The 25,263-nt window shown below is 41.5% G+C and overlaps 2 protein-coding genes across 10 annotated transcripts in view; one reads left to right on the plus strand and one right to left on the minus strand.

Moving 5' to 3' along the window:
* The window catches only part of sytl5 (synaptotagmin-like 5), an 85,370-nt gene extending 74,968 nt beyond the window's left edge, over positions 1-10,402 (minus strand). Inside the window, exon 1 of one of the 3 annotated variants that reach the window (XM_036975035.1) lies at positions 10,268-10,402. The gene's annotated coding sequence lies outside the window, so the exon portion shown is untranslated. The remainder of the gene's footprint in view (positions 1-10,267) is intronic. The other 2 variants (XM_036975034.1, XM_036975036.1) reach the window with 2 other exon arrangements.
* Positions 10,403-11,294: 892 nt separating this feature from the next.
* LOC110520485 (dynein light chain Tctex-type 1) lies at positions 11,295-19,613 on the plus strand. Of its 7 annotated transcripts, none has more exons than XM_021597835.2 (5): positions 11,295-11,577; positions 12,408-12,455; positions 12,593-12,716; positions 15,403-15,480; positions 18,508-19,613. In XM_021597835.2, the coding sequence occupies exons 1-5, from the start codon at positions 11,551-11,553 to the stop codon at positions 18,582-18,584; spliced, it is 354 nt and encodes a 117-aa protein (XP_021453510.1). In that variant the 5' UTR covers positions 11,295-11,550; the 3' UTR covers positions 18,585-19,613. The 7 variants fall into 7 exon arrangements, with proteins under 7 accessions (XP_021453510.1, XP_021453511.1, XP_036830936.1 ...); XM_021597836.2 differs by having other exon boundaries at positions 11,423-11,577; positions 12,414-12,455; XM_036975041.1 differs by lacking the exon at positions 18,508-19,613 and adding an exon at positions 16,065-17,270 and having other exon boundaries at positions 11,423-11,577; positions 12,414-12,455.
* The last annotated feature ends 5,650 nt before the right edge of the window (positions 19,614-25,263 follow it).

Genomic DNA, 25,263 nt, shown 5'->3' on the forward strand with positions numbered 1-25,263 from the left:
TATTAACCCAGATTCAGGAGTGCTGCGGTCTCACTGAGAACTGAAAGAGGCTGGAGACAGCTTCCTCCTCCTCCGGCAGAAAGCACCAGACTGAATATTTAATAGAACCCATTTCAGATTCACTGCTGCTTTTAAATGTACTTCCGCTTCTCAAAGACGAGGCTGGCTGCTGAATAACTGAGTAGGGCTGAGCCTGAGCAGGGAATCCCGTTGAGGTGTGCGTGTGTGTGTGTGTGTGTGTGTGTGTGTGTGTGTGTGTGTGTGTGTGTGTGTGTGTGTGTGTGTGTGTGTGTGAGATATCATTAAAGAACTGTAGAGTTCAGCGGCATTCACTAGGTAAATACTAGACAGAAGACTCCCCTCTTCCATCCCTCTCTACACCCCTCCCTTCTTATCCCTTCCCCTGGTTGGGCAGAAAGACCTTTGTGCCTTTATGCGGGATGGGCGGTGGTAGGGAGAGGCGGGGGGGGGTCACAGGTAGAGGTGTACACATGGGGAGGGAGCTGAGAGAGGGATGCATGGCAGGGCAGTGCATCGTGATTGGCAATCTATTATCCAGTCCAGTCACTTGTCCTCTGCAATGTGTAGAAAATGACTTTTCTCCCCCTGCTGCTGCAGCTTCTTCAAGGCTGTTTGGTTCAGTAGTTGGTCCTGCTGAAGCGGGGTTCTCCCTGATTGCCTTGCTGGCTGGCTGCAATTGAACGGAGACCGCCACAGTCTTCTAAGCCCACGAGTCAGGGCTCCACACTTCATACTAAAAGGCAGTGTAGTTGCAGCGTTGCGGTGTGCACACTTCAGAGGGGGAGCAGGGATCAAAGCCAGCGAGTGGGAGGGAGGGAAACCCAGCACGACACAAAAACACAGCACATCACAGGCACAACTATGCAGCATTTCCCCACCAGCATGGTGTATTAATTGCAGTGCAACACAGCAGAGTCCAACACAACATTACTCCAGAACATTCTAGAACAGTCTGGAACACTGTAGCACAGCATTGAACACAATGCACTGCACAGTTTAGCAAAGCACATGGCAGCAATTCAATTCAAAGGAATTTAATTTGATGAGACTTTATCAATCCCTCATGGCATTGATAAGACTTAATTACCGTATTCCTCTCATGTCTTTGTCAGGGCACAAGTTCCCCTCTACTCCCAGTTGCAAACAGAAAACCACATCATATGAATGGCACAAACATGGCCCCAGCACAGGCCCCAATCCAGGCTGACTGGCCAAGTAGCCACTGGCTGGAGGAGCCAAGGGAATAGTAACATAAGAGGTTTATGAGGCAGTCTCAGAACAAATACTGACAACACACACACACCTCCCTGTGTGTTGAATCCTACATTCCCTGGTCTCCTAGACAGCTCTGCAGAGGTTGATGTCTAATTCCCTGTGACTGGATTCTCTGGATTCCCCTCTCCTGCCTCCCACGCCACCCCCTCCCCTCTCCTGCCTCCACCTCTGCTGCCTCCCCCTCTCCTGCCTCCCCCTCTCCTGCACCTTCCTCTCCCCTCCCCTGCCTCCCCCTCCCCCTCTCCTGTCTCCCCCTCTGCTGCCTCCCCCTCCCCCTCTCCTGCCTCCCCCTCTCCTGTCTCCCCCTCCCCTGCCTCCCCCTCTGCTGCCTCCCCCTCTCCTGCCTCCCCCTGCCCTGCCTCCCCCTCTCCCCCTCTCCTGCCTCCCCCTGCCCTGCCTCCCCCTCTCCTGCCTCCCCCTGCCCTGCCTCCCCCTCTCCTGTCTCCCCCTCTCCTGTCTCCCCCTCTCCTGCCTCCCCCTGCCCTGCCTCCCCCTCTCCTGCCTCCCCCTGCCCTGCCTCCCCCTCTCCTGTCTCCCCCTCTCCTGCCTCCCCCTGCCCTGCCTCCCCCTCCCCTGCCTCCCCCTCTCCTGTCTCCCCCTCTCTTGTCTCCCCCTCTCCTGCCTCCCCCTCTCCCCCTCTCCTGTCTCCCCCTCTCCTGCCTCCCCCTGCCCTGCCTCCCCCTCTCCCCCTCTCCTGCCTCCCCCTCTCCCCCTCTCCTGCCTCCCCCTCCCCTGCTTTTATTCTTTCTTAAACATACTGCTCTCCCTCCTTCTCCCCCTTCTCTCCTGTGTGTGACTTTTCTAAGTGCTTGTTCGTGGTTAGAGGGACATTAGGCGGCCCTCATAAATGTTCTGCAGATCCAGGGAGTGTAATGACTACAATACTACATTATAATGTGCTGGTCTTGTGCTGGGTACATATTTTTGATAATTGAATGTTTTTATGAAGTTTAAAATAGAGCTACAATAATTCTAAAACCAGATTATTCTAACCAATGTCACATGGGTATCTGAACAAACAATAGCACAGGAAAACTATTTGTATTTTTGATGGTTCATTGATCATCTCCTTGGACACCTCTTCCATTTCTCTCCCATTCCTCTCCATCCTTCGCGATGAGCACGAGGCTTTCGCTTGACAAACTTGCATTGCGCCGTCAAATTCGCTCTCGTTGGTTTTGAAAAATCCACTAGACTAGGCCCTACAAATGACCCAGTTGAATCTATTAAATTAAAATGACCGTCACACTTGCCTGTGGCCATGTAACTTTGAAGCAATGTAAGTTTAAAACCTGCTAGTGTTAATATGAAACATTTTGATAGGTTCAGTTCATGCTATTGCAAATGCAAGACTGGTCCCTGCGGCTATAGCTTACTAATTACTAGGTTAGTAGACCTACATGCCCTCGAGAACCCAAGGCATTACATGTAATTAAGAAGGCAGTCTACCTTATCCTAAGGGTTCTTAGCTATAAGCACCACTTACCAGTGGGACCATTTCAACTACAATCCCTATGCTCTGTTTTAAATTTAGAAACGTCAATAATCATCGCTTGTGATGCGGTTTTCGAAACATATGGAATTATCTTTCATATCAGCGAGAAAGAATCTTTCAAATGAAAAAGACACACTTACTGTAGCAGGTCAGATCCATACGGATGTGTCCCTCCAGCCGGCAAACTACACCCTGTTATGCTTACACACAGGTGTTTGAGCACGATAGCTAATTAGCACAGGTGGTCATCTCTGTTTTCTGTCTGTCTTCTGTAAACAAGCGCTGTAACATGGAGATATGGCCGTGTGAGAACCGTAACCCTATAAAGGTGTGTAGGAATTTAATCTTTCATTTTTTTAATTGTTATTTCTCACTGCTATGAAAGATAATTCTATCTGTTTCAAAAACTGTACCGCAAGCCTTAGCTCTTCAAAAAACTAACCCGGCCAGAAGATAACTTCATGAAAAGACGCTGAAGGTAGTTAGCGTATATGAATGGGCGAGGTTAGTACAGGCAAAATGTGTAAATTGTTGTTTCAAAATAGCCCAATAATAGCCCATCGAAAGGAACATTTGCTGATAAAAATCTATCTGTCATGAGCATCATTTTTTAAGCATTTATATATATATCAAATTAGCCTAGAAGTCTACAACTCTGTCTAGACAACAAAAACAAGTCCGATAAATTGACCATCGTCAAACCAGTTTCTAGTAGGCCTGCCCACATGATACTACAGTTTCCTATATAATTATATAGTACTTACTATCTGAAGTTAACTGTAGTAAATTGTAGAATACTGTAGAACATTATACTCCACAGTGTAGTATCCCTCAATCATGTGCAGTACATACTATAGATTTGTGTAGTGTACTGTAGAATAATATACTACACACTATAGTATTCCTTGATTATGTAGTGCTTACTATAGAATGTTGTAGTATACTGTAGAATACTATACTACCCACTATAGTATTCCTTGATTATGTAGTGCTTACTATAGAATGTTGTAGTATACTGTAGAATACTATACTACCCACTATAGTATTCCTTGATTATGTAGTGCTTACTATAGAATGTTGTAGTATACTGTAGAATACTATACTACCCACTATAGTATTCCTTGATTATGTAGTGCTTACTATAGAATGTTGTAGTATACTGTAGAATACTATACTACCCACTATAGTATTCCTTGATTATGTAGTGCTTACTATAGAATGTTGTAGTATACTGTAGAATACTATACTACCCACTGTAGTATTCCTTGATCATGTAGTGCTTGCTATAGAATGTTGTAGTATACTGTAGAATAATATACTACCCACTATAGTATTCCTTGATCATGTAGTGCTTACTATAGAATGTTGTAGTATACTGTAGAATACTATACTACCCACTATAGTATTCCTTGATTATGTAGTGCTTGCTATAGAATGTTGTAGTATACTGTAGAATACTATACTACCCACTATAGTATTCCTTGATTATGTAGTGCTTACTATAGAATGTTGTAGTATACTGTAGAATACTATACTACCCACTGTAGTATTCCTTGATTATGTAGTGCTTGCTATAGAATGTTGTAGTATACTGTAGAATACTATACTACCCACTGTAGTATTCCTTGATTATGTAGCGCTTGCTATAGAATGTTGTAGTATACTGTAGAATAATATACTACACACTGGAGTATCTCTTGATCATGTAGTGCTTATTATAGAATGTTGTAGTATACTGTAGAATACTATACTACCCACTATAGTATTCCTTGATTATGTAGTGCTTGCTATAGAATGTTGTAGTATACTGTAGAATACTATACTACCCACTATAGTATTCCTTGATCATGTAGTGCTTATTATAGAATGTTGTAGTATACTGTAGAATACTATACTACCCACTATAGTATTCCTTGATTATGTAGTGCTTGCTATAGAATGTTGTAGTATACTGTAGAATACTATACTACCCACTGTAGTATTCCTTGATCATGTAGTGCTTGCTATAGAATGTTGTAGTATACTATAGAATACTATACTACCCACTATAGTATTCCTTGATTATGTAGTGCTTACTATAGAATGTTGTAGTATACTGTAGAATACTATACTACCCACTATAGTATTCCTTGATTATGTAGTGCTTACCATAGAATGTTGTAGTATACTGTAGAATACTATACTACCCACTGTAGTATTCCTTGATCATGTAGTGCTTGCTATAGAATGTTGTAGTATACTGTAGAATACTATACTACCCACTATAGTATTCCTTGATTATGTAGTGCTTACCATAGAATGTTGTAGTATACTGTAGAATACTATACTACCCACTGTAGTATTCCTTGATTATGTAGTGCTTGCTATAGAATGTTGTAGTATACTGTAGAATACTATACTACCCACTATAGTATTCCTTGATTATGTAGTGCTTACTATAGAATGTTGTAGTATACTGTAGAATAATATACTACACACTGGAGTATCTCTTGATCATGTAGTGCTTATTATAGAATTGTATATGTCACGCCCTGACCATAGAGAGCCTTTTATTCCCTATGTTGGTTAGGTCGGGGTGTGACTAGGGTGGGTTATCTAGGGTATTGTATGTCTATGTTGGCCTGGTATGGTTCCCAATCAGAGGCAGCTGTTTATCGTTGTCTCTGATTGGGGATCATATTTAGGCAGCCATTTCCACCACTGTGTTTTGTGGGATCTTGTTTGTGTGTAGTGGCGTGTGATCATTCTATGACTTCACATTTCGTTTTTGCGAGTTTCATTTCAATTAAACATGTGGAACTACGTACGCTGCGCCTTGGTCCGACATTCATTATAATGATCGTGACAGTATAGTATACTGTATAATACTATACTACACACTGTAGTATCCCTCAATTGTGTAGTGCTAACTAAATACTACAGTAATGTCCGCAAAAGCACTAGTGTTAGCAAAACGCTACCGTTTTTTTCACTATAGTAATACTAAAGTATTTAATTTGCATATACCCCACCCATTCCCCTCCCCATAGCCCAATTTGTGCCACCCATGAATGAGAACACTACTGTGCATGGCAAGAATAGACCATAAATTGCGTTCCCTAAAGTGAAACTATCCATTTTACACTCCAGTCTTACCTACAAGAGGTCTGCTCAGTAATGATTTATTCATCCCGCTTCCGCCTGCACCCTGAGCTTTTCATACCCACCCACCCACCCACCCACTGGCTTTCTGTCTAACTCCCACCCACCCACTGGCTTTCTGTCTAACTCCCACCCACCCACTGGCGTTCTGTCTAACTCCCACCCACCCACTGGCTTTCTGTCTAACTCCCACCCACCCACTGGCTTTCTGTCTAACTCCCACCCACCCACTGGCTTTCTGTCTAACTCCCACCCACAACTGGCTTTATGTCTAACTCCCACCCACAACTGGCTTTCTGTCGAACTCCCACCCACAACTGGCTATCTGTCTAACTCCCACCCACCCACTGGCTTTCTGTCTAACTCCCACCCACCCACTGGCTTTCTGTCGATCTCCCACCCACAACTGGCTTTCTGTCTAACTCCCACCCACAACTGGCTTTCTGTCTAACTCCCACCCACTGGCTTTCTGTCTAACTCCCACCCACTGGCTTTCTGTCTAACTCCCACCCACAACTGGCGTTCTGTCTAACTCCCACCCACCCACTGGCTTTCTGTCTAACTCCCACCCACCCACTGGCTTTCTGTCGAACTCCCGCCCACTCACTGGCTTTCTGTCTAACTCCCACCCACCCACTGGCTTTCTGTCGAACTCCCACCCACACCTGCCGTTCTGTCTAACTCCCACCCACAACTGGCTATCTGTCTAACTCCCACCCACTGGCTTTCTGTCTAACTCCCACCCACTGGCTTTCTGTCTAACTCCCACCCACTGGCGTTCTGTCTAACTCCCACCCACAACTGGCTTTCTGTCTAACTCCCACCCACAACTGGCTTTCTGTCTAACTCCCACCGAAACCACTGGCTTCCTGTCTAACTCCCACCCACAATTGGCTTTCTGTCTAACTCCCACCCACCCACTGGCTTTCTGTCTAACTCCCACCCACAACTGGCTTCCTGTCTAACTCCCACCCACCCACTGGCTTTCTGTCTAACTCCCACCCACCCACTGGCTTTCTGTCTAACTCCCACCCACCCACTGGCTTTCTGTCTAACTCCCACCCATCCACTGGCTTTCTGTCGAACTCCCACCCACAACTGGCTTTCTGTCTAACTCCCACCCATCCACTGGCTTTCTGTCGAACTCCCACCCACAACTGGCTTTCTGTCTAACTCCCACCCATCCACTGGCTTTCTGTCGAACTCCCACCCACAACTGGCTTTCTGTCTAACTCCCACCCACCCACTGGCTTTCTGTCTAACTCCCACCCACCCACTGGCTTTCTGTCTAACTCCCACCCACTGGCTTTCTGTCTAACTCCCACCCACCCACTGGCTTTCTGTCTAACTCCCACCCACAACTAGCGTTCTGTCTAACTCCCACCCACCCACTGGCTTTCTGTCTAACTCCCACCCACCGGCTTTCTGTCTAACTCCCACCCACAACTGCATTCCTGCAATTCTATTTTTGGCGTATATGACCCAGCTCACTTGCTGATGATCGCAGCAGTTGTCTGCCCTAAAGGCCATATCAACATGTGCAAAAAATAACCTGACAAAAATATTAAATACTACACAAAAAAAGGTTAATACTAGACAAATAGACACTTGCATCGGCCAATAGGCTAGACGTAGTCTGAAGAGAACAGAGTTGGAGAGATTTGCACTTTCTCTTGAGCTATACCCTACCTTTTAGGAGTGCGATGATTTTCAGATGGAGACAAATATGGGTGAACAATATTATTTTCTAGGCAATAGTCAACTATAGTCTAATCATATTTAGGAAGTACATTTTCTTGGAACTATAACAGCCCCATCTTTCTCCGCCCATGCATAGGCTACAGCCTACTATTTTATTTGAGACCACAGGTGCACCTGATCTCACACATCTGGCCACTGAATTTGAAGCAGCAAGAATGATGACAGTGGACACTTGCATTTTTTCTTGAGCTACGTTTTGCATATTGGATATAGCCTACCTTTTAGGAGGACGATTTTCAGGCAGAGAGGTATGAATGGGTAATCAATATTTCAGTAGTGTAAAGTACTTAAGTAAAAAATACGTAAAATACGTATTTACTTAAGTCGTTTTTGGGGGTATCTGTACTTTACTATTTATATTTATTAGCTTTTACTTCACTGCATTTCTAAAGAAAATAATGTACTGTTTACTCCATACATATTCCCTGACACCCAAAAGTACTCATTACATTTTAAGAGGTTAGCAGGACAGCAAAATGGTCCAATTCCCACATTTGTCAAGAGAACATGCCAGGTCATCCCTAAACTAAACACAAATGACTTCGTTTGTAAATGATGTCTGAGTGTTGGAGTGTGCCCCTGGCTATCCGTAAAATAAAACAAATAAGAACATTGTGCCGCCTGGTTTGCTTAATATGAAGAATTTGAAAGAATTTATACTTTTACTTTTGACACAGTATATTTTGGAAATTAACTGTACTTGTTATAGTTAATTATATTTAAAAACAAATAGTTTTAGATTTAGTCAAGTAGTATTTTACTGGGTGACTTTCACTTTTACTTGAGTCATTTTCTATTAAGGTGTCTTTAGTTTTACTCAAGTATGACACTTGGGTGCTTTTCCACCATCGCAATATTTAATGATAAAGAAACGGCTCGCTCACCATGGTAGCCTATGCGCGCGATGCGCTTTTTCCTTTTCGACGATTATCAACAACACGTCGACTCACGTCCACTTCATTCCAGTATGAATATTTATTTACAAACACTGTAGCAAACTATATAGTCCAATCATATTTAAGTTAATTTCCTTAAAAATATAAATGCCACATGATTCTCCACCCATGCATAGGCAGCCTAGTGTATTTCATTGAGACCAAACATAAGAGTATACGCGCTCTTGGTCTCGCACACCCAATTTGAAGAGGGGAGGTAGGCTCCTTAACTTGAAGCAGTGAATTCTGAATGTGTGAATAATGCGACAGAGACGTGCTTAAAATACAATAGGCAGGCCTAAACTAACGCATACAAAGCAGAAAGACGACCGGTTCCATTATACTGGGAAAGATGGGTTAATCTGTGGACATCGGAGGGTTGGAGTTAAGAACTGAATGAATGGTGGATTGGCCGCGGAGGGTGAAAACAAATAGGAATATATGTATAATTCTGTAACTACAGTTAGCATCGATGTGAGCGAAATAGCTGTAAGTAGCAGTATAAATATTGTTATATGTTAGTTTACTCCACTTAGGGTAAGGGTGGTGGTGGTGGTGGTGGGGGGGTGGGGGGGGGGGGGCAATCCTGCATACTACCTACAGTAAATACTACAGTATACTACTAATGTCAGCAAAAAACAATACAGTAAATACTACAGTATGCTACTAATGCCAGCAAAAACAATACAGTAAATACTACAGTATACCACCAATGAATGCCAAAACACTACAGTAAATAACACAAGGCGACAGGTAGCCTAGCGTTTAGCCAGTAACTGAAAGATTGCTGGTTGGAATACCCGATGACCAAGGCACTTAAACCTTTTACAGCACATTTTACTACACCTAAAAATAAAAACTACAGTAGCCTTTGCGGAGTCCCTAACCACTGGATGTCCGGTTTTCAGGGGAAATGGAAAGAGAGCAACTTCAGCATTTGGACGTTAACAAGGCAACACTCCATCTTAACTCGTCCACATTTTCCTGGATTGGTTGAACAGTGCAGAAAAGAACCTCTCCCGGCAGTATTTTTTCATCTTGTCAAGACAAGTATGTAAGGGTTCTAGTTTCAGGCATTTCTTTTACACCTGTTACGTTAGGTTAATACTACAGTACAAAAAAACACTAGGCTACAGTGAATACTATAGAATATAAATATAGTAATACTACAGTATTTATACCATAGTATACTATAGTATTTTTCACGTGGGTGGAGAGCACAAAAAAACAATTTTGCTGCATTGCACCTGTCCAAACAAACACTTGTAGGCGAATGTAGGTTAGTTGAGACCTCACCTGAACTGAAACGTTTAATTTTATAATGACTATATAATTTAATGAATTTTCCATCATAAAATTATTTTGAATGTTTGTAACAAGTTACAGTATGAAATCAATGAATATAGTCTAACCGCAATTAGTAGCAAAAACTGCTTGTAGTTTAGGCGATCCTATGAGTGGTAACCACTATAATAATGCTATTGCGTTGGGAATGGCTGTGGTTTTAGTCGTTTGTTACGTCTTCATCGGGAATCCCCTTCTCATAATCATTATGGGACACCGCAGTGCATGTTTCACACAACCACCATCCGAAAATTATAACGTTTCTGTAAAGATTGCAACAGAAACCCTCTCTTACCTGAGAATTGCACTACAGCAAGTGGTGGCTTGGTGTGTCGTGAGAGTGGCTGGTGGTGGAGCCTGTGCAGTCCGTCTCTTGGCGCGCCTCTGTGGCGTGTGATCACAGCTGTGGTATCAACAGCCCCGCTCCGCGCAGCAGCCGGGTGCTCCGGTGTGTAGGGGGAGTGGTCACAGTTTCGGGGAGCCAGCTGGGGCAGCTTCTCTGCTATCTGCTGAGCCCTATTTAGGGTTTAATTTATCCAGTGGCAATGTACCGTGATATTGAATGTCCTAATCATATCCAATTGACTCAATAAGTCATACCGCAGTATCACATTATTTGTTCAGATGTCTCTCTCTGTGTGTGTTAAAAGTGTGAGGAAGAAGTGTTCCAGATCTAGGTGCAGATTGTGATATCGTACCCTACTTCTGCCCTTAGCTGTTACGGGATACAATTATGGCGTTACAATTATATAATCACAATTATAGATTATAGCGTTACAATTATATAATCACAATTATAGATTATAGCGTTACAATTATATAATCACAATTATAGATTATAGCGTTACAATTATATAATCACAATTATATAATTACACAGAACACTGAATTATTGGATTTATTTTTTGTGAACAACTGTTTTCATTAGACCAATTTAAAAAATATTTATAAAATGCCTTATTTAAAAAAAATAATAGGCAAGTCAGTAAAGAACAAATTCTTATTTACAACGACGGCCTAGGAATAGTGGGTTAACAGCCTTGTTCAGGGGCAGAGCGACATTTATTTCCTTGGCAGCTCAGGGATTCGATTTAGCAACGTTTCGGTTACTGGCCCAACGCTCTAACCACTAGTCTACTAGACTACAAACGCACCCCTTTCGGGCCAACACCATTCCCGACCTCCGTCAAAAACACAATATAAAACACAAACACATACAAATCAAATAATAACAATAAACAAACATCACAATCAAATAAAAAAAGTACATACAACATTGTTTACCACCATATCACCACCAATGAATTATAGGATCTCTGTGGATAAAATAGTTATTGATCCTTTATCATAGCCTAGTTATGAACCACCATCGTTAATTTCCAGAAAATCTCGAATACCTCTCACCGCCAGGTGGCAGTCAATATAATCTACTACTCTCACTTGCAGTCGTTGTGGGTGTGTCTTGCCTCACAGAGTCGCTTTCTTTGATTATTTCCATCTCGGTAACAGATATTTAGAAAAAAACAACAGACTCGGTGAAGAACCTTGTCGAAAGAGGAGAATTTTGCTTTTAAAGCAATGGAGGAGTACAATTCCGGAGAGGAGGTAGATTGTGCATTAAGCTAGATACAAATGTATTATTTCAGACTTTGACACTGATTTCAAACGGCCGAGTTAGCTAGCTAGATAACGTTAGCATGCATTACATTGAGGGTGCTGGCTTTGAAAACGTGAAAATCTGACGAGTACATGAGTATTTAATGAAGTAGTCAAATGAAACTGACACGATAATATACACCTTTCAAACATTTGTCATGCAAATTATGTCATATTATTGCATGTGGGGAATTTGTAAGCTTAGCAGCTAGCTGGGTGTGGTCAAATCAGACTGGGCTGGGCAGGACTTGATTAGTAGCGCGCTAGCATCTATCAACATTCAGCATAGGCATATCTACAGTATTATACAGATGAAACCTTCGGCTGTCCCCATAGGGTTTTACATGGAACCCAAAATGGTTCTCCTATGTGGACAGACGAAGAACCGTTTTAAGTTCTAGATAGAAAAAAAAGGTACTAAGAGTTTAAATATGTAACGTTGAATCTACTTAGCTATAAATCTTCCAGTAGCAGGCTGCAGTACACATTTTCTCTGTGCAAGTTATTCTGAAGATCCTATTAACAGTTAGCTAGCTATGAGTTTATTGCAGCAGTCCTTCCTCCCGGGGCTTGCCTGAAAGGATTTGATATCCAGTCTTGACAGCTGTAGTGTTGACTAAGTTCTCACAGTGGATTGTCTGTCTGTCTGTGTACCCTAATTTGTTGTGCAAGGAAAAAGTAGGTCAGCTACTTTTGTGTGAATCATAAAGTAATCCACACTTTATGTTAAATGTTTTTCATAATTATTCTTTTTATATATCTTTTTATATCGTTTGGAGTCACAGGTGTCCTTCAACGCAGATGAGGCCAGTGTCTCAGTTAAAGAGGTAAAGGGATATTTGAAACATGTTTGTCAGCAGTCTTATTTCTTGGATGGTAAAGATGATCAAAAACACTGATTATCCCTTCATAGATGCTTGACTGTGTTGTCTTCCTTGCTGACTGTCTGGTGTCTGTGTCTCAGTGTATTGAAGCCATCATTGGAGGACTAGATTACAACCAGAACAAAGTGAACCAGTGGACTGCCAGCATTGTGGAGCACTCTCTCACCCAACTGGTCAAGCAAGGGAGACCATTCAAGTTCATAGGTATGATTGTAAGGATGTTATAACACAAGGAAGTTATGGTATTACAAGTCACTCAACAAGTCACTCAACAATTAGTCACATCGAAGTGGTGAGAAAGCATACAGTACCAGTCAAAAGTTTGGACACATCTACTCATTCCAGGGTTTTTCTTTATTTTTACTGTTTTCTACATTGTAGAATAATAGTGAAGACATCAAAACTATGAAATAACACATGGAATCATGTAGTAACCAAAAAAGTGTTTAACAAATCAAAATATATTTTATATTTGAGATTCTGCAAAGTAGCCACCCTTTGCCTTGATGACAGCTTTGCACACTCTTGGCATTCTCTCAACCAGCTTTATGAGGAATGCTTTTCCAACAGTATTGAAGGAGTTCCCAAATATGCTGAGCACTTGTTGGCCACTTTTCCTTCACTCTGCGGTCCAATTTGGAATTTCTTTCCTTAATGCGTTTGAACCAATCAGTTGTGTTGTGACAAGGTATTCAGAAGATTGCCCTATTTGGTAAAATACAAAGTCCATATTATAGCAAGAACAGCTCAAATAAGCAAAGAGAAACAACAGTCCATCATTACTTTAAAACATGAAGGTCAGTCAATCTGGAAAACTTTGAAAGTTTCTTCAAGTGCAGTCGCAAAAACCAACAAGCGCTATGATGAAACTGGCTCTCATGAGGACCATCACAGGAAAGGGACACCCAGAGTTACCTCTGCTGCAGAGGATAAGTTCACTAGAGTTAACTGCACCTCAGGTTGCAGCTCAAATAAATGCTTCACAGAGTTCAAGTAACAGTCATCTCTCAAAATCAACTGTTCAGAGGAGACTGCGTGAATCAGGCCTTCATGATCAAATTGCTGCAAATAAACCAGTACTATAGGACACCACTAATAAGAAGAGACTTGCTTGGGCCAAGAAACACAAGCAATGGACATTAGACCGGTGGAAATCTGTCCTTTGGTCTGATGAGTCCAAATGTGAGGTTTTTGATTCCAACTGCTTTGCTTTTGTGAGACGCAGAGTAGGTGAATGGATGAACTCCGCATGTGTGATCCCATCGTGAAGCATGGAGGAGGAGTTATGATGGTGTGGGGGTGTTTTGCTGGTGACACAGTCTGATTTATTTAGAATTGAAGGCACAATTAACCAGCATGGCTACCACATCATTATGCAGCGATACGCCATCCCTTCTGGTTTGTGCTTAGTGGGACAATCATTTGTTTTTCAACAGGACAATGACCCAAAACACACCTCCAGGCTGTGTAAGGGCCATTTGACAAGTGTGATGGAGTGCAGCATCAGATGACCTGGCCTCCACAATGACCTGACCTCAACCCAATTGAGATGGTTTGGGATGAGTTGGACAGCAGAGTGAAGGAAAAGCAGCCAACAAGTGCTCAGCATATGTGGTAACTCCTCCAAGACTGTTGGAAAAGCATTCCTCATGAAGCTGGTTGAGAGAATGCCAAGAGTGTGCAAAGCTGTCATCAAGGCAAAGGGTGGTTACTTTGAAGAATTTCAAATATATAATATATTTTGATTTGTTGAACACTTTTTTTTTGGATTCTACATGATTCCATATGTGTTATTTCATAGTTTGAATGTCTTCACTATTATTCTATAATGTAGAAAATAGTACAAATAAGAAAAACCCTTGAATGAGCAGGTGTGTCTGAACTTTTGACTGATACTGTAGATGCAGTAAAAGTTGAAGTTGTTGGTATCCCTTAGAACAGTGGTCACCAACCAGCTGAGTGAGCAGACATTTAAATAATTAGCTTTTTATTTTACTGAGCTAATGGTGCCTGCATCTGATGGTCAGTCTCAGAGGAGGGAGAGAGCAGCAGACTGAGGGTCTGTTTCTCAACATCCCTCGCTCTCCCTTTCCTCCACTGACGCTGATGCCGAAACTCAAGTCGCCCCTGCATTATTTCTGCCTCATGCACACATTCATGTTGTTACTCCTATGAACAGAGAAAGTGAAATATTCCTTGATATTAAAAAATACCCACGCCGCTAATAATAACAACAACACAAGCCTATAGATCCACTTTCCTCCTCATTCATTACTGCTGCAGGGATTGTTGCAGCGCTGAGTGTAAATAGGAAGAACACACATTTTATGGGTTATAAAAGTGTTGAATACAGTGTTGACAGTACTGAGTAAGAACTTAAACATGAACTCAGTCATAAAAACAGCAGCTCTTTGCTGTATTAGTCACGGTTTGAAACTTTTGAAATTTCACAAAATCAATTTTGCCGTAGCTTTCTTTATGCCTGCTACGTTACTGCGGACTCGGTCATCTGAGCAATCTGATTGGCCAGCGGTGACGTAGTGCACTTAATTTCCTCTCCAGGCCCACCGGAAAGGCAGAATTTGTACCTTCAGACACATGAAATGGCAACAGTTTGCCTACCCGACGCACAGGACAGCTGAATTGGCTGCACCTACCACCAACAGACCAATACATAATTTAAAAAAATAAGAACATAAGGCTTTATCATTGGGTTTTTTACAGAAATGTTTGGCGATCGACTAGAAATGCCTTGGTTGCAAAGTGCTGTATAATAGCAGTATGAAAGCGGTATATCTATATGATAGCCTTTGTGACCAGGAGCAAAGCCCTGTGCATGACAGAATGCCTACAGCAGGAAATGTATCTTCAACATGGTCTTGTGTTCCAGTGAACTGTGCCATCATGCAGAAGAGTGGTGCTGGTCTCCACACGGCCAACTCCTGCTACTGGGACACTGCTACTGATGGTGAGAGAGATGAAACCCCCACGCATACTGTACTAACCTTTGAACAGGCATTTGCTTTTGTTGTGCTAATGAACAGTGTATTACGTTTTGGCTTATTCAGAAGGGTGCAACAAAGTATAGCCCGACCGATATGGACCTTTTTAACGCTGTATCGGTATCGGCGATAATTCCACCAATAACCGATATTTCATAAATAGGATAGGGACAAAAGGGAATCTTATGCTTATCTGAACATTCTGTATCATTTAAGGCTGTCCCCGACTACAAAAAATGTTGGTCGACCGAGTCTGGTCTTTTGACCAATCGATTGGTTGAAATTTTAAAACTTATATTTTTCCATATATATATAGACATATCCTATGTGTTTTAATCAAAACCACTATATGCACTGACCTAGTCTGATGCTTTAAGCGAACTGTTTGATGAAATAATTAAGACACAAATGACTAGAGGGAGTCCGACCACAATTGATTTGATTGTGCCGCCTGGCTCAGACTTGCTGCGTTTTGTTAAAAAAAAAAACACAAAAAAACAGTGAGTGACTGTGTGACTAGCACCCGTTCTCTCTCTCCTCCCTGCTGCAGAGACCACCACAGAACATCATTGTGTGCAGCGCTGTCCGTGTTGCTGAAGCTGCAACATGATTAGACATTTGACTGAAAAGTGATGTTGACGAAATCCCTGGTTTGTTTAGTCAAAACATTCCCTATTTCCTCAGCCCTTGCTCTCTTTAGGTGACACATGTATGCATCACATGCACGTGACCAATAGGGCCTGACCTATAGCATATCATAATCACATCAATAAATTGGTTATAACAAACTCTGAACATTGTAACACGTGACAGCAAAATGGATGCAGAGGGCGTGACAAATAAACTGGAAACGGGAACGTTTACTGGTTGTGCAGGAGGTAAAGGGGAGGTCAGATGTGTGGAGTACATGTGACTAGTTGTGGAAAACACTGGAGATCAAGAAAAAGAAGGTATGGAGCAAGCTCTGTACATATTAAGTCTGTGTGTGCCATACAGGTGCTGTTAGATTACAATCTAATTTTTCTGACCATTTGGAACAATGTAAACAAGTTATAAGCATTCCAGAGAGCCGGTTGGAATGTTTTTTTTGTAACGGCTTTATTACAACAGTCTCATTCATCCGTGAAATGGAACAGTTTAGGCCTATTTATTATTTACTCAAATTAGTCTTTGGTCGCTTTATTTTATTTTAGAACTAAAATGTTTGATTGCATTTCACATCATGAATGACTCGTATGCTGTGTGTCGACATGAAGAAATAAATGATTTATTGATTGATACAGTAGCCTGTATAACTATTGAAATACAGGCCTAAGTAAGTTATGGTATTAAGACTGAACAGGATGCGCTCTTAGGTCTGCAGCTTGATGGTGGTTATACAAGGCAACTACACTAAGACCACTAATGATAATGACATTACTTATTATTATTATAATAATAATAACAATAAGGAGATCAAGGAAAAAGGAAAGTTATTTTTATTATAAATATTTCTGACAATTTGGAACAGTGTAAACAACACCAAATGTATGATAAATAATACCAGAAAGGCTGGTCTAACGAGAGGAAAAACGTGTAAAGCCTTTATTACAGCAAAGATGAAAAATAGCAGAATTTGTGAAATTGTTTCGTGAGGCTTGGTTCTCGTGGAATCAATCAACCGAACACTCAAACAGGCAACGGAAGCAGGATCTTTCTTATTTCTGTAGATATACAGTACCAGTCAAAAGTTTGGACACATCTACTCATTCCAGGGTTGTTCTGTATTTTTACTATTTTCTGACCTCAACCCAATTGAGATGGTTTTGGATGAGTTGGACCGCAGAGTGAAGGAAAAGTGGCCAACAAGTGCTCAGCATATGTGGGAACTCCTTCAATACTGTTGGAAAAGCATTCCTCATAAAGCTGGTTGAGAAAATGCCAAGAGTGTGCAAAGCTGTCATCAAGGCAAAGGGTGGCTACATTGAAGGATCTCAAATGTAAAATATATTTATACACTTTTTTGGTTACTACATGATTCCACATGTTATTTCATAGTTTTAATGTCTTCGCTATTATTCTACAATGTAGAAAATAGTACAAATAAAATCCCTTGAATGAGCAGGTGGGTCCAAACTTTTGACTGGTTCTGTATATAGATTTATAAAGCCAGTCACATTTAACAGTTAGGCTGTTTGCTATTATGTACCGAGCAACATGGTCTGGAATAATGCGCCAATTCAACAGCGCACTGATGTGTTTCAGAACCGCGGACAGCTACCACTATCCAACGTGGCAGAAAGCGCATTTGTTATAAAATATTCAAATGTGTATTTATGTTGTGCCATTGTTTCATAATATAACCATATCAAATTTCAGTAGCACATGTCTTAGACTGATGGAGTGTGCCATCCCATCGGCCTCCAGAATGGATCAGTCCACTCCGACAGGAGCCAATCAGTCTTGTACAACATGATTATACTTTATTTTATTTTATTGCTACTGCTCGACTAAATAAGTCTCGGTCGTCCAACAGCCTATCGACCAAACAATCGACCAGTCGACTAAATGGAGTCAGCCCTAGTTTCATTATTGTCACAATGTAAGATAACAACATTTGAAGCATATTTCTTGGACAATTGCTCTTTGGGATGGCAATTTATGAGAACTCGGTGTGGAAAAATGACCCTTTTTCATTTTCCCGCTGTAAAACAGTATGTTGGCAGATATATTGGTACATTTTGTCCCCCAATTGGTATTGGACCCTCCAAAAAAACATTGGTCTAATAGAAAAGTATTGTACTGTACATACATGATTCCCTGTGATTTTCTGGAAAAAGGAATCTGGGTATTCTGTTTCTATCTGCGTCTGTTTTGAAATGTTGCTCTCCACTGAAGAAGCCACACGTTGGAATGTATTTTGTGTGTCCAAATTGGTTCTGATGTTGTGTTGAATCTGATTGGTTGAGATCTAGTGAGTTGACCTGATTGGTCTTTGTGGTGTCCTCCCACAGGAAGCTGCACGGTCAGGTGGGAGAACCGCACCATGTACTGTGTGGTGAGTGTTTTTGCCGTGGCCTTGACCTGTTAACATACCCCCCCACCCCCCCACAACCTGGCATGCACCAGCACCACCAAGCCTTGAAGATCCAAGCTGATTACCCATGCAAATAAATGTCTGTTGTACAACATCTTTCAACCCCACACTCTCAAACTTTGACCACTCCCAATGGGAACCATAGGATGGGAATTCAGTGATGTTGCTATAAGTGGTGGATACATAGTGTTGTCTGTGTGTAAATGTAAATAGACCAGTAGTTCTAGAGAGATGCTCAGCATGGACTTAGAAAATGGAACTAACCACACTGGACATGTGGAATATTATTTACTAAATCAATACATCCCATTTACAGTTTCAATAGTGTGTCGTAGTTGAACCACTATAACAAATAATAATAATTGGAGTCTGAAAGCAGAGGTCAGGTTTAATACATTCCTAACAGAGTGCAGAGAGAGACATTGTAGGTTTATGACGGTGTACTTTTCCTTTAAGAATGTGTATTATATTTATTCTAAGATCATTCCCTCTGGATTGTTGAAGTTGTAGCTCTCCTGCAGGTTGTATCACATTTACCTCACTAGCCCTTATGTCATTTGTGATATTAAATCGACTGAAAATGCTCATGACACTACAAGTATGACTTGTGACTGACTGTGTTTGTACATTGACCTTTGTCATTAAATGTATTATTTAACTATTGTCACATGATTTCCTGGTGTTTAATTGAGATGTCTCACCAGTAATGCAGGTTGACAGAATAGCTAATGAGGTTTAGGATGGGGTGAAACAAGTGCAACTGCTGGTTTCTTACCTTACACACATTCCTGTACATAAGGGGGTTGTGGTAGTAGTTATGTTAATTATCTTTTGTTGTTACAAATTGTCTATTTGCTGCATTGTTGTAATACATTCTATGTACCAGATGGGATTTTAAAATAAGATGGAGAGGAATTAGGATGCTTACTAATCACAGATGTTTAAAACAAGCACTGCAAATCTTCTTTAAGCCTTTAATGTCTAAACATAGACTCACCTCATCTATTAAAACTCACATGACTAGCTTGTCTCAGAGTTGATTCATTTTTCATTAAAGCAAATGATGAGCATGAAAAGAGGCCAACACATGAGAATCTGTCTGTACAGGTCTGATGAAACAAGGCTATCCTGAGTCTGTGTACAGGTCTGACGAAGCAAGGCTATTCTGAGTCTGCCTCTACAGGTCTGATGAAGCAAGGCTATCCTGAGCCTGATGATGAGTCTGCCTCTACAGGTCTGATGAAGCAAGGCTGTCCTGAGCCTGATGACAAGTCTGCCTGTACAGGTCTGATGAAACAAGGGTATCCTGAGCCTGATGACGACTCTGCCTGTTCAGGTCTGATGAAGCAAGGCTATCCTGAGCCTGATGATGAGTCTGCCTCTACAGGTCTGATGAAGCAAGGCTATCCTGAGCCTGATGACGAGTCTGCCTGTACAGGTCTGATGAAACAAGGGTATCCTGAGTCTGTGTACAGGTCTGATGAAGCAAGGTTATCCTGAGCCTGATGATGAGTCTGCCTCTACAGGTCTGATGAAGCAAGGCTATCCTGAGTCTGCCTGTACAGGTCTGATGAAGCAAGGCTATCCTGAGCCTAATGATGAGAGAGGTTATGGCTGGTGAAACGTTTACCTAAGAAATCTTCTGAAAATGATTGCCTCAGTTGGATGATTGCAGCCCTGCTTTAAGCATTTTGTTGATTACAATGAGGTAATCACTCATTGTAGAAGTGAAAGCTGTTTCTATACTATTCTGTTCACCAAGCAAAGCAGATCAATTACTTCAACGATGGAGAGTCGGAGAAATGGAACTTGTAAAGAATTTGATCCCAGCCTAACAAACTAGAGGAATATTGGCTGGATTCCATTGTCAAAACTTGCTACCGCTCCTTGTTTTGGGGGGTATCAGTACATTTGATATTTTTTGCAACTTTTACTTCACTATATTCCAAAGAAAGTAATTTACTTTTCACTCATACATTTTCCCTGACACACAAAAGTACTTGAGCTTAGCAGGACAGGAAAATGGTCCAATTCACACACTTGTCAAGAGAACATGCCTGGCCATCCCTACTGCCTCTTATCTGGAGGACTTACTGAACACAAATGCTTTGTTTGTGAATTATGTCTGAGTGTTAGAATGTGCCCCTGACTATCCATAAAATAAATAAGAAAATCGTGCTTTCTGGTTTGCTTAATATGAAGAATTTGAAATGATTTATACTTTTACTTTTGATACTTAAGTATATTGAAAACCAAATACTTTTATTGAATGAGTATTTTACTGGAATGATAATTGGGTACTTTTCCCACCACTGTCATCCTTTCTGGTCTTGGTGGATGAGATTTTCACAGTCAGTTGTGTTTCTGTATTGTTCCACTAGGGGTCAGTATAAGTCAGTATATGGGGTCCGATGATGACAAAACAATCACTCAATAAGTCACATAAATATAAATGTACTTCACATATTGTTTGAATTTCATATTTTAATAATCATTCTCTCTGAAATTGATTCACAATACTGTGTGTGTGTGTTCATTAGATTTTTATAGATATCAAAAATTCTGTTTGGCTTCAAAGATTGTCTTTTTTAATAAAAACTATATGTAGCATTCATATGATACTAAATGTCATCAAGCCCTGTGCAACTGCATTGCAAAAGAAGAGCTAGTGCAAATAAAGACACATATAAAATAAATATACAACACACACATTAATACATGTAAGATTCAAGCTATACAAAGACACTTTTTACCATGACAAATATTAAACACATTTCAAATAGATATTGTGCAAGTCTGTGTGTATATTTCCATACATAATGAAACACCAGACAGACTCAGAGACATACAATAGCACAGCATGAATGAGCAAAACACATAGACATCCAATCAAAGCATCTCACTGGCACCACATCAACAACAGCTGCTGCTGACTATTGCCCTTACAAAGCTGAATCAAAACCAAAGCGTGCTGGAAACGTGCAAAAGTGTGAGATGGAGAGAGAGTGGTAAGGCTAAAGCAACCGACTGCAGACAAAAGTCAAGAAGTGAAGTCAGGGGAGGTGCATCTACTACAGCCGAAAGTCGGACACTGATGTGGCTTTCCAACAGCAACGCTCAGCACAACATGGCAGTGTTGCCATCATTTATAAAAGTTGTTCTTTGTAATATCAAAATAAACACGTCTCCAACCCCCATATCACACACTCACAAAATTAAATATATGCATGTAATATCAATTGGTGAGAGAGCCTCAAACAAATTCATTTGTACATATCTACTGTATTCAGACCCCTTGACTTTTTCCACATTTTGTTACATTACAGACTTATTATAAAACGGATTTTAAAAAACAATTATAATTAATCTACGCCCAATACCCCATAATGACAAAGCAAAAACAGGTTTTCAGAAATTTTAGCAAAAACAGAAATACCTTATTTCCATAAGTCATCTATACGTCTTTGCTAGGTAAAGCCCCGCCTTATCTCAGCTCACAGGTCACCATAGCAACACCCAACCATAGCATGTTCCCCAGCAGGTATATTTCACTGGTCATCCCCAAAGCCAACACTTCCTTTGGCCGCCTTTCCTTCCAGTTCTCTGCTGCCAATGACTGGAATGAATTGCAAAAATGACTGAAGCTGGATTCTTATATCTCCCTCTCTAACTTTAAGCATCAGCTGTCAGAGCAGCTTACTGTACCTGTACACATCCCATCTGTAAATAACACACCCAACTACCTCATTCCCAAATTGTTATTTATCCTCTTGCTCTTTTGCACCCCAGTATCCCCACCTCCACATCATCATCTGCACATCTATCACTCCAGTGTTAATGCTAAATTGTCATTATTTTTGCCTCTACAGCATATTTATTGCCTTACCTCACTATTCTTCTACATTTGCACACACTGTACATTGATTTTTATATTGTGTTATTGACTGTACATTTGTTTATGTGTAACTGTGTTGTTGTTTTTGTCGCACTGCTTTGCTTTATCTTGGCCAGGTCGCAGTTGTAAATGAGAACTTGTTCTCAACTGGCCTACCTTGTTAAATAAAGGTGGAAGAAAAACAATTATGACCCTTTGCTATGAGACTCGAAATTGAGCTCAGGTGCATCCTGTTTCCATTGATCATCCTTGAGATGTTTCTACAACTTGATTGGTGTCCACCTGTGGTAAATTCATTTGATTGGACATGATTTGGAGAGACAAACACCTGTCTATATAAGGTTCCACAGTTGACAGTGCATTTCAGAGCAAAAACCAAGCCATGTGGTTGAAGGAATTGTCCGTAGAACTCCGAGACAGGATTGTGATGAGACACAGATCTGGGGAAGGGTGCCAAAAGAATTCTGCAGCATTGAAGGTCCCAAGAACACAGTGGCCTCCATAATTATTAAATGGAAGAAGTTTGGAACCACCAAGACTCTTCCTAGAGCTGGCTGCCAGGCCAAACTGAGCAATCGGGGGAGAAGGGCCTTGGTCAGGGAGGTGACCAAGAACCCGATGGTCACTCTGACAGAGCTCCAGAGTTCCTCTGTGGAGATTGGAGAACCTTCCAGAAGGTTAACCACCTCTGCAGCACTCCACAAAACAGGCCTTTATGGTAGAGTGACCAGATGGAAGCCACTCCTCAGTAAAAGGCACATGACAGACCACTTGGAGTTTGCCAAAAGGCACCTAAAGACTCTCAGACCATGAGAAACAAGATTCTCTGGTCTGATGAAACCAAGATTGAACTCTTTGGCCTGAATGCCAAGTGTCACGTCTTGAGGACACCTGGCACCGTCCCTGCAGTGAAGCATGTTAGTGGTAGCATCATGCTCTGGGGATGTTTTTCAGAGGCAGGGACTGGGAGACTAGTCAGGATCGAGGGAAAGATGAACGGAGCCAAGTACAGAAAGATCCTTGATGAAAACCTGCTCCAGAGCACTCAGGACCTCAGACTGGGGACAAGGTTCACCTTCCAACAGAACAACGACACGAAGCACACAGCCAATACAACACAGGAGTGGCTTCGGGACAAGTCTCTGAATGTCCTTGAGTGACCTAGACAGAGCCCGGACTTGAACCCGATCGATCATCTCTGAGACCTGAAAATAGCTGTGCAGCAACACTCCCCATCCAACTTGACAGATCTCGAAGAGGATCTGCAGCGAAGAATGGGAGAAACTCCCCAAATACAACTGTCCAACGCTTGTAGCGTCATACCCAAGAAGACTCAAGGCTGTAATCGCTGCCAAAGGTGCTTCATCAAAGTACTGAGTAAAAAGTCTGAATACCTATGTAAATTATATATATGTAAATTATATATATATATATTTTTTTTAATTTTATTTTTATACATTTGCAAACATTTCTAAAACCCAGTTTTTGCTTTGTCAAAATGGGGTATTGTGTGTAGATTTATGAGGGGGGGGGGGGGAATCAATTTTAGAATAAGGCTGTAACGTAGCAAAATGTGGGAAAAGTCAAGGGGTCTGAATACTTTCCAAATGCACCGTACATATGAATCGTAGCAAAGTTGCTTCCTGTTTAGTCACATCTATGGTCCTGTTTGCATGGGTCAAACAAAAATATTGTCATGATTGGTTGACAAATAGTGACTCCCACAATGCAGGCGATGGCGGCAAGTTGCAGCTGGTGAGGAGCAACTGCAGAAAATCGAAGTCGACTGCAGTTGAAACTTTATGACCTTTGATCACATGGTTGTTGTAAAGTTCAAGCAGTCGACCTTTGATCACATGGTTGTTGTAAAGTTCAAGCAGTCGACCTTTGATCACATGGTTGTTTTAAAGTTCAAGCAGTCGACCTTTGATCACATGGTTGTTGTAAAGTTCAAGCAGTCGACCTTTGATCACATGGTTGTTGTAAAGTTCAAGCAGTCGACCTTTGATCACATGGTTGTTTTAAAGTTCAAGCAGTCGACCTTTGATCACATGGTTGTTTTAAAGTTCAAGCAGTCGACCTTTGATCACATGGTTGTTGTAAAGTTCAAGCAGTCGACCTTTGATCACATGGTTGTTGTAAAGTTCAAGCAGTCGACCTTTGATCACATGGTTGTTTTAAAGTTCAAGCAGTCGACCTTTGATCACATGGTTGTTTTAAAGTTCAAGCAGTCGACCTTTGATCACATGGTTGTTTTAAAGTTCAAGCAGTCGACCTTTGATCACATGGTTGTTGTAAAGTTCAAGCAGTCGACCTTTGATCACATGGTTGTTTTAAAGTTCAAGCAGTCGACCTTTGATCACATGGTTGTTGTAAAGTTCAAGCAGTCGACCTTTGATCACATGGTTGATGTAAAGTTCATGCAAGTCGGACAATTTTTGTCTCTATAATGTAACACACTTTGAAAGGTGCTGATGATGGTCACCGACTTGACAAATGTGATCCGCTCGAAGGCGCCCAGATGGCCGTGGTCATGCGGTGGGTTCAGTACACCAAGCGCAACCGTAGCTGATATTTCACCCATTAGATTCATCACTCTAATATGGCAGTCTATTTAGTCCACCAGGCTCTACACACACTTTCTCTGATGGCTGCTGCACACAAACTATGCACTGCTGTTCTTGCTGACATGCTATTGCTATGACATGCGTTACTCGCCATGCATGTCTGTTTTCTGCTTTCCCACCCGTGTCTACCTGCTTGGTTCTGTTCCCTTCC

Source organism: Oncorhynchus mykiss, chromosome 3, assembly GCF_013265735.2.
Source record: "Oncorhynchus mykiss isolate Arlee chromosome 3, USDA_OmykA_1.1, whole genome shotgun sequence".
Taxonomy (NCBI): Eukaryota; Metazoa; Chordata; class Actinopteri; order Salmoniformes; family Salmonidae; genus Oncorhynchus; species Oncorhynchus mykiss.

Coding starts and splice junctions, on each gene's coding strand:
- LOC110520485 (XM_036975038.1), top strand. CDS start 11,551: ATGGAGGAGTACAATTCCGGAGAGGAG. Junction 11,578..12,386: donor AGTACAATTCCGGAGAGGAG/GTAGATTGTGCA, acceptor TTCTTTTTATAT/ATCTTTTTATATCGTTTGGA. Junction 12,456..12,592: donor CCAGTGTCTCAGTTAAAGAG/GTAAAGGGATAT, acceptor TCTGTGTCTCAG/TGTATTGAAGCCATCATTGG.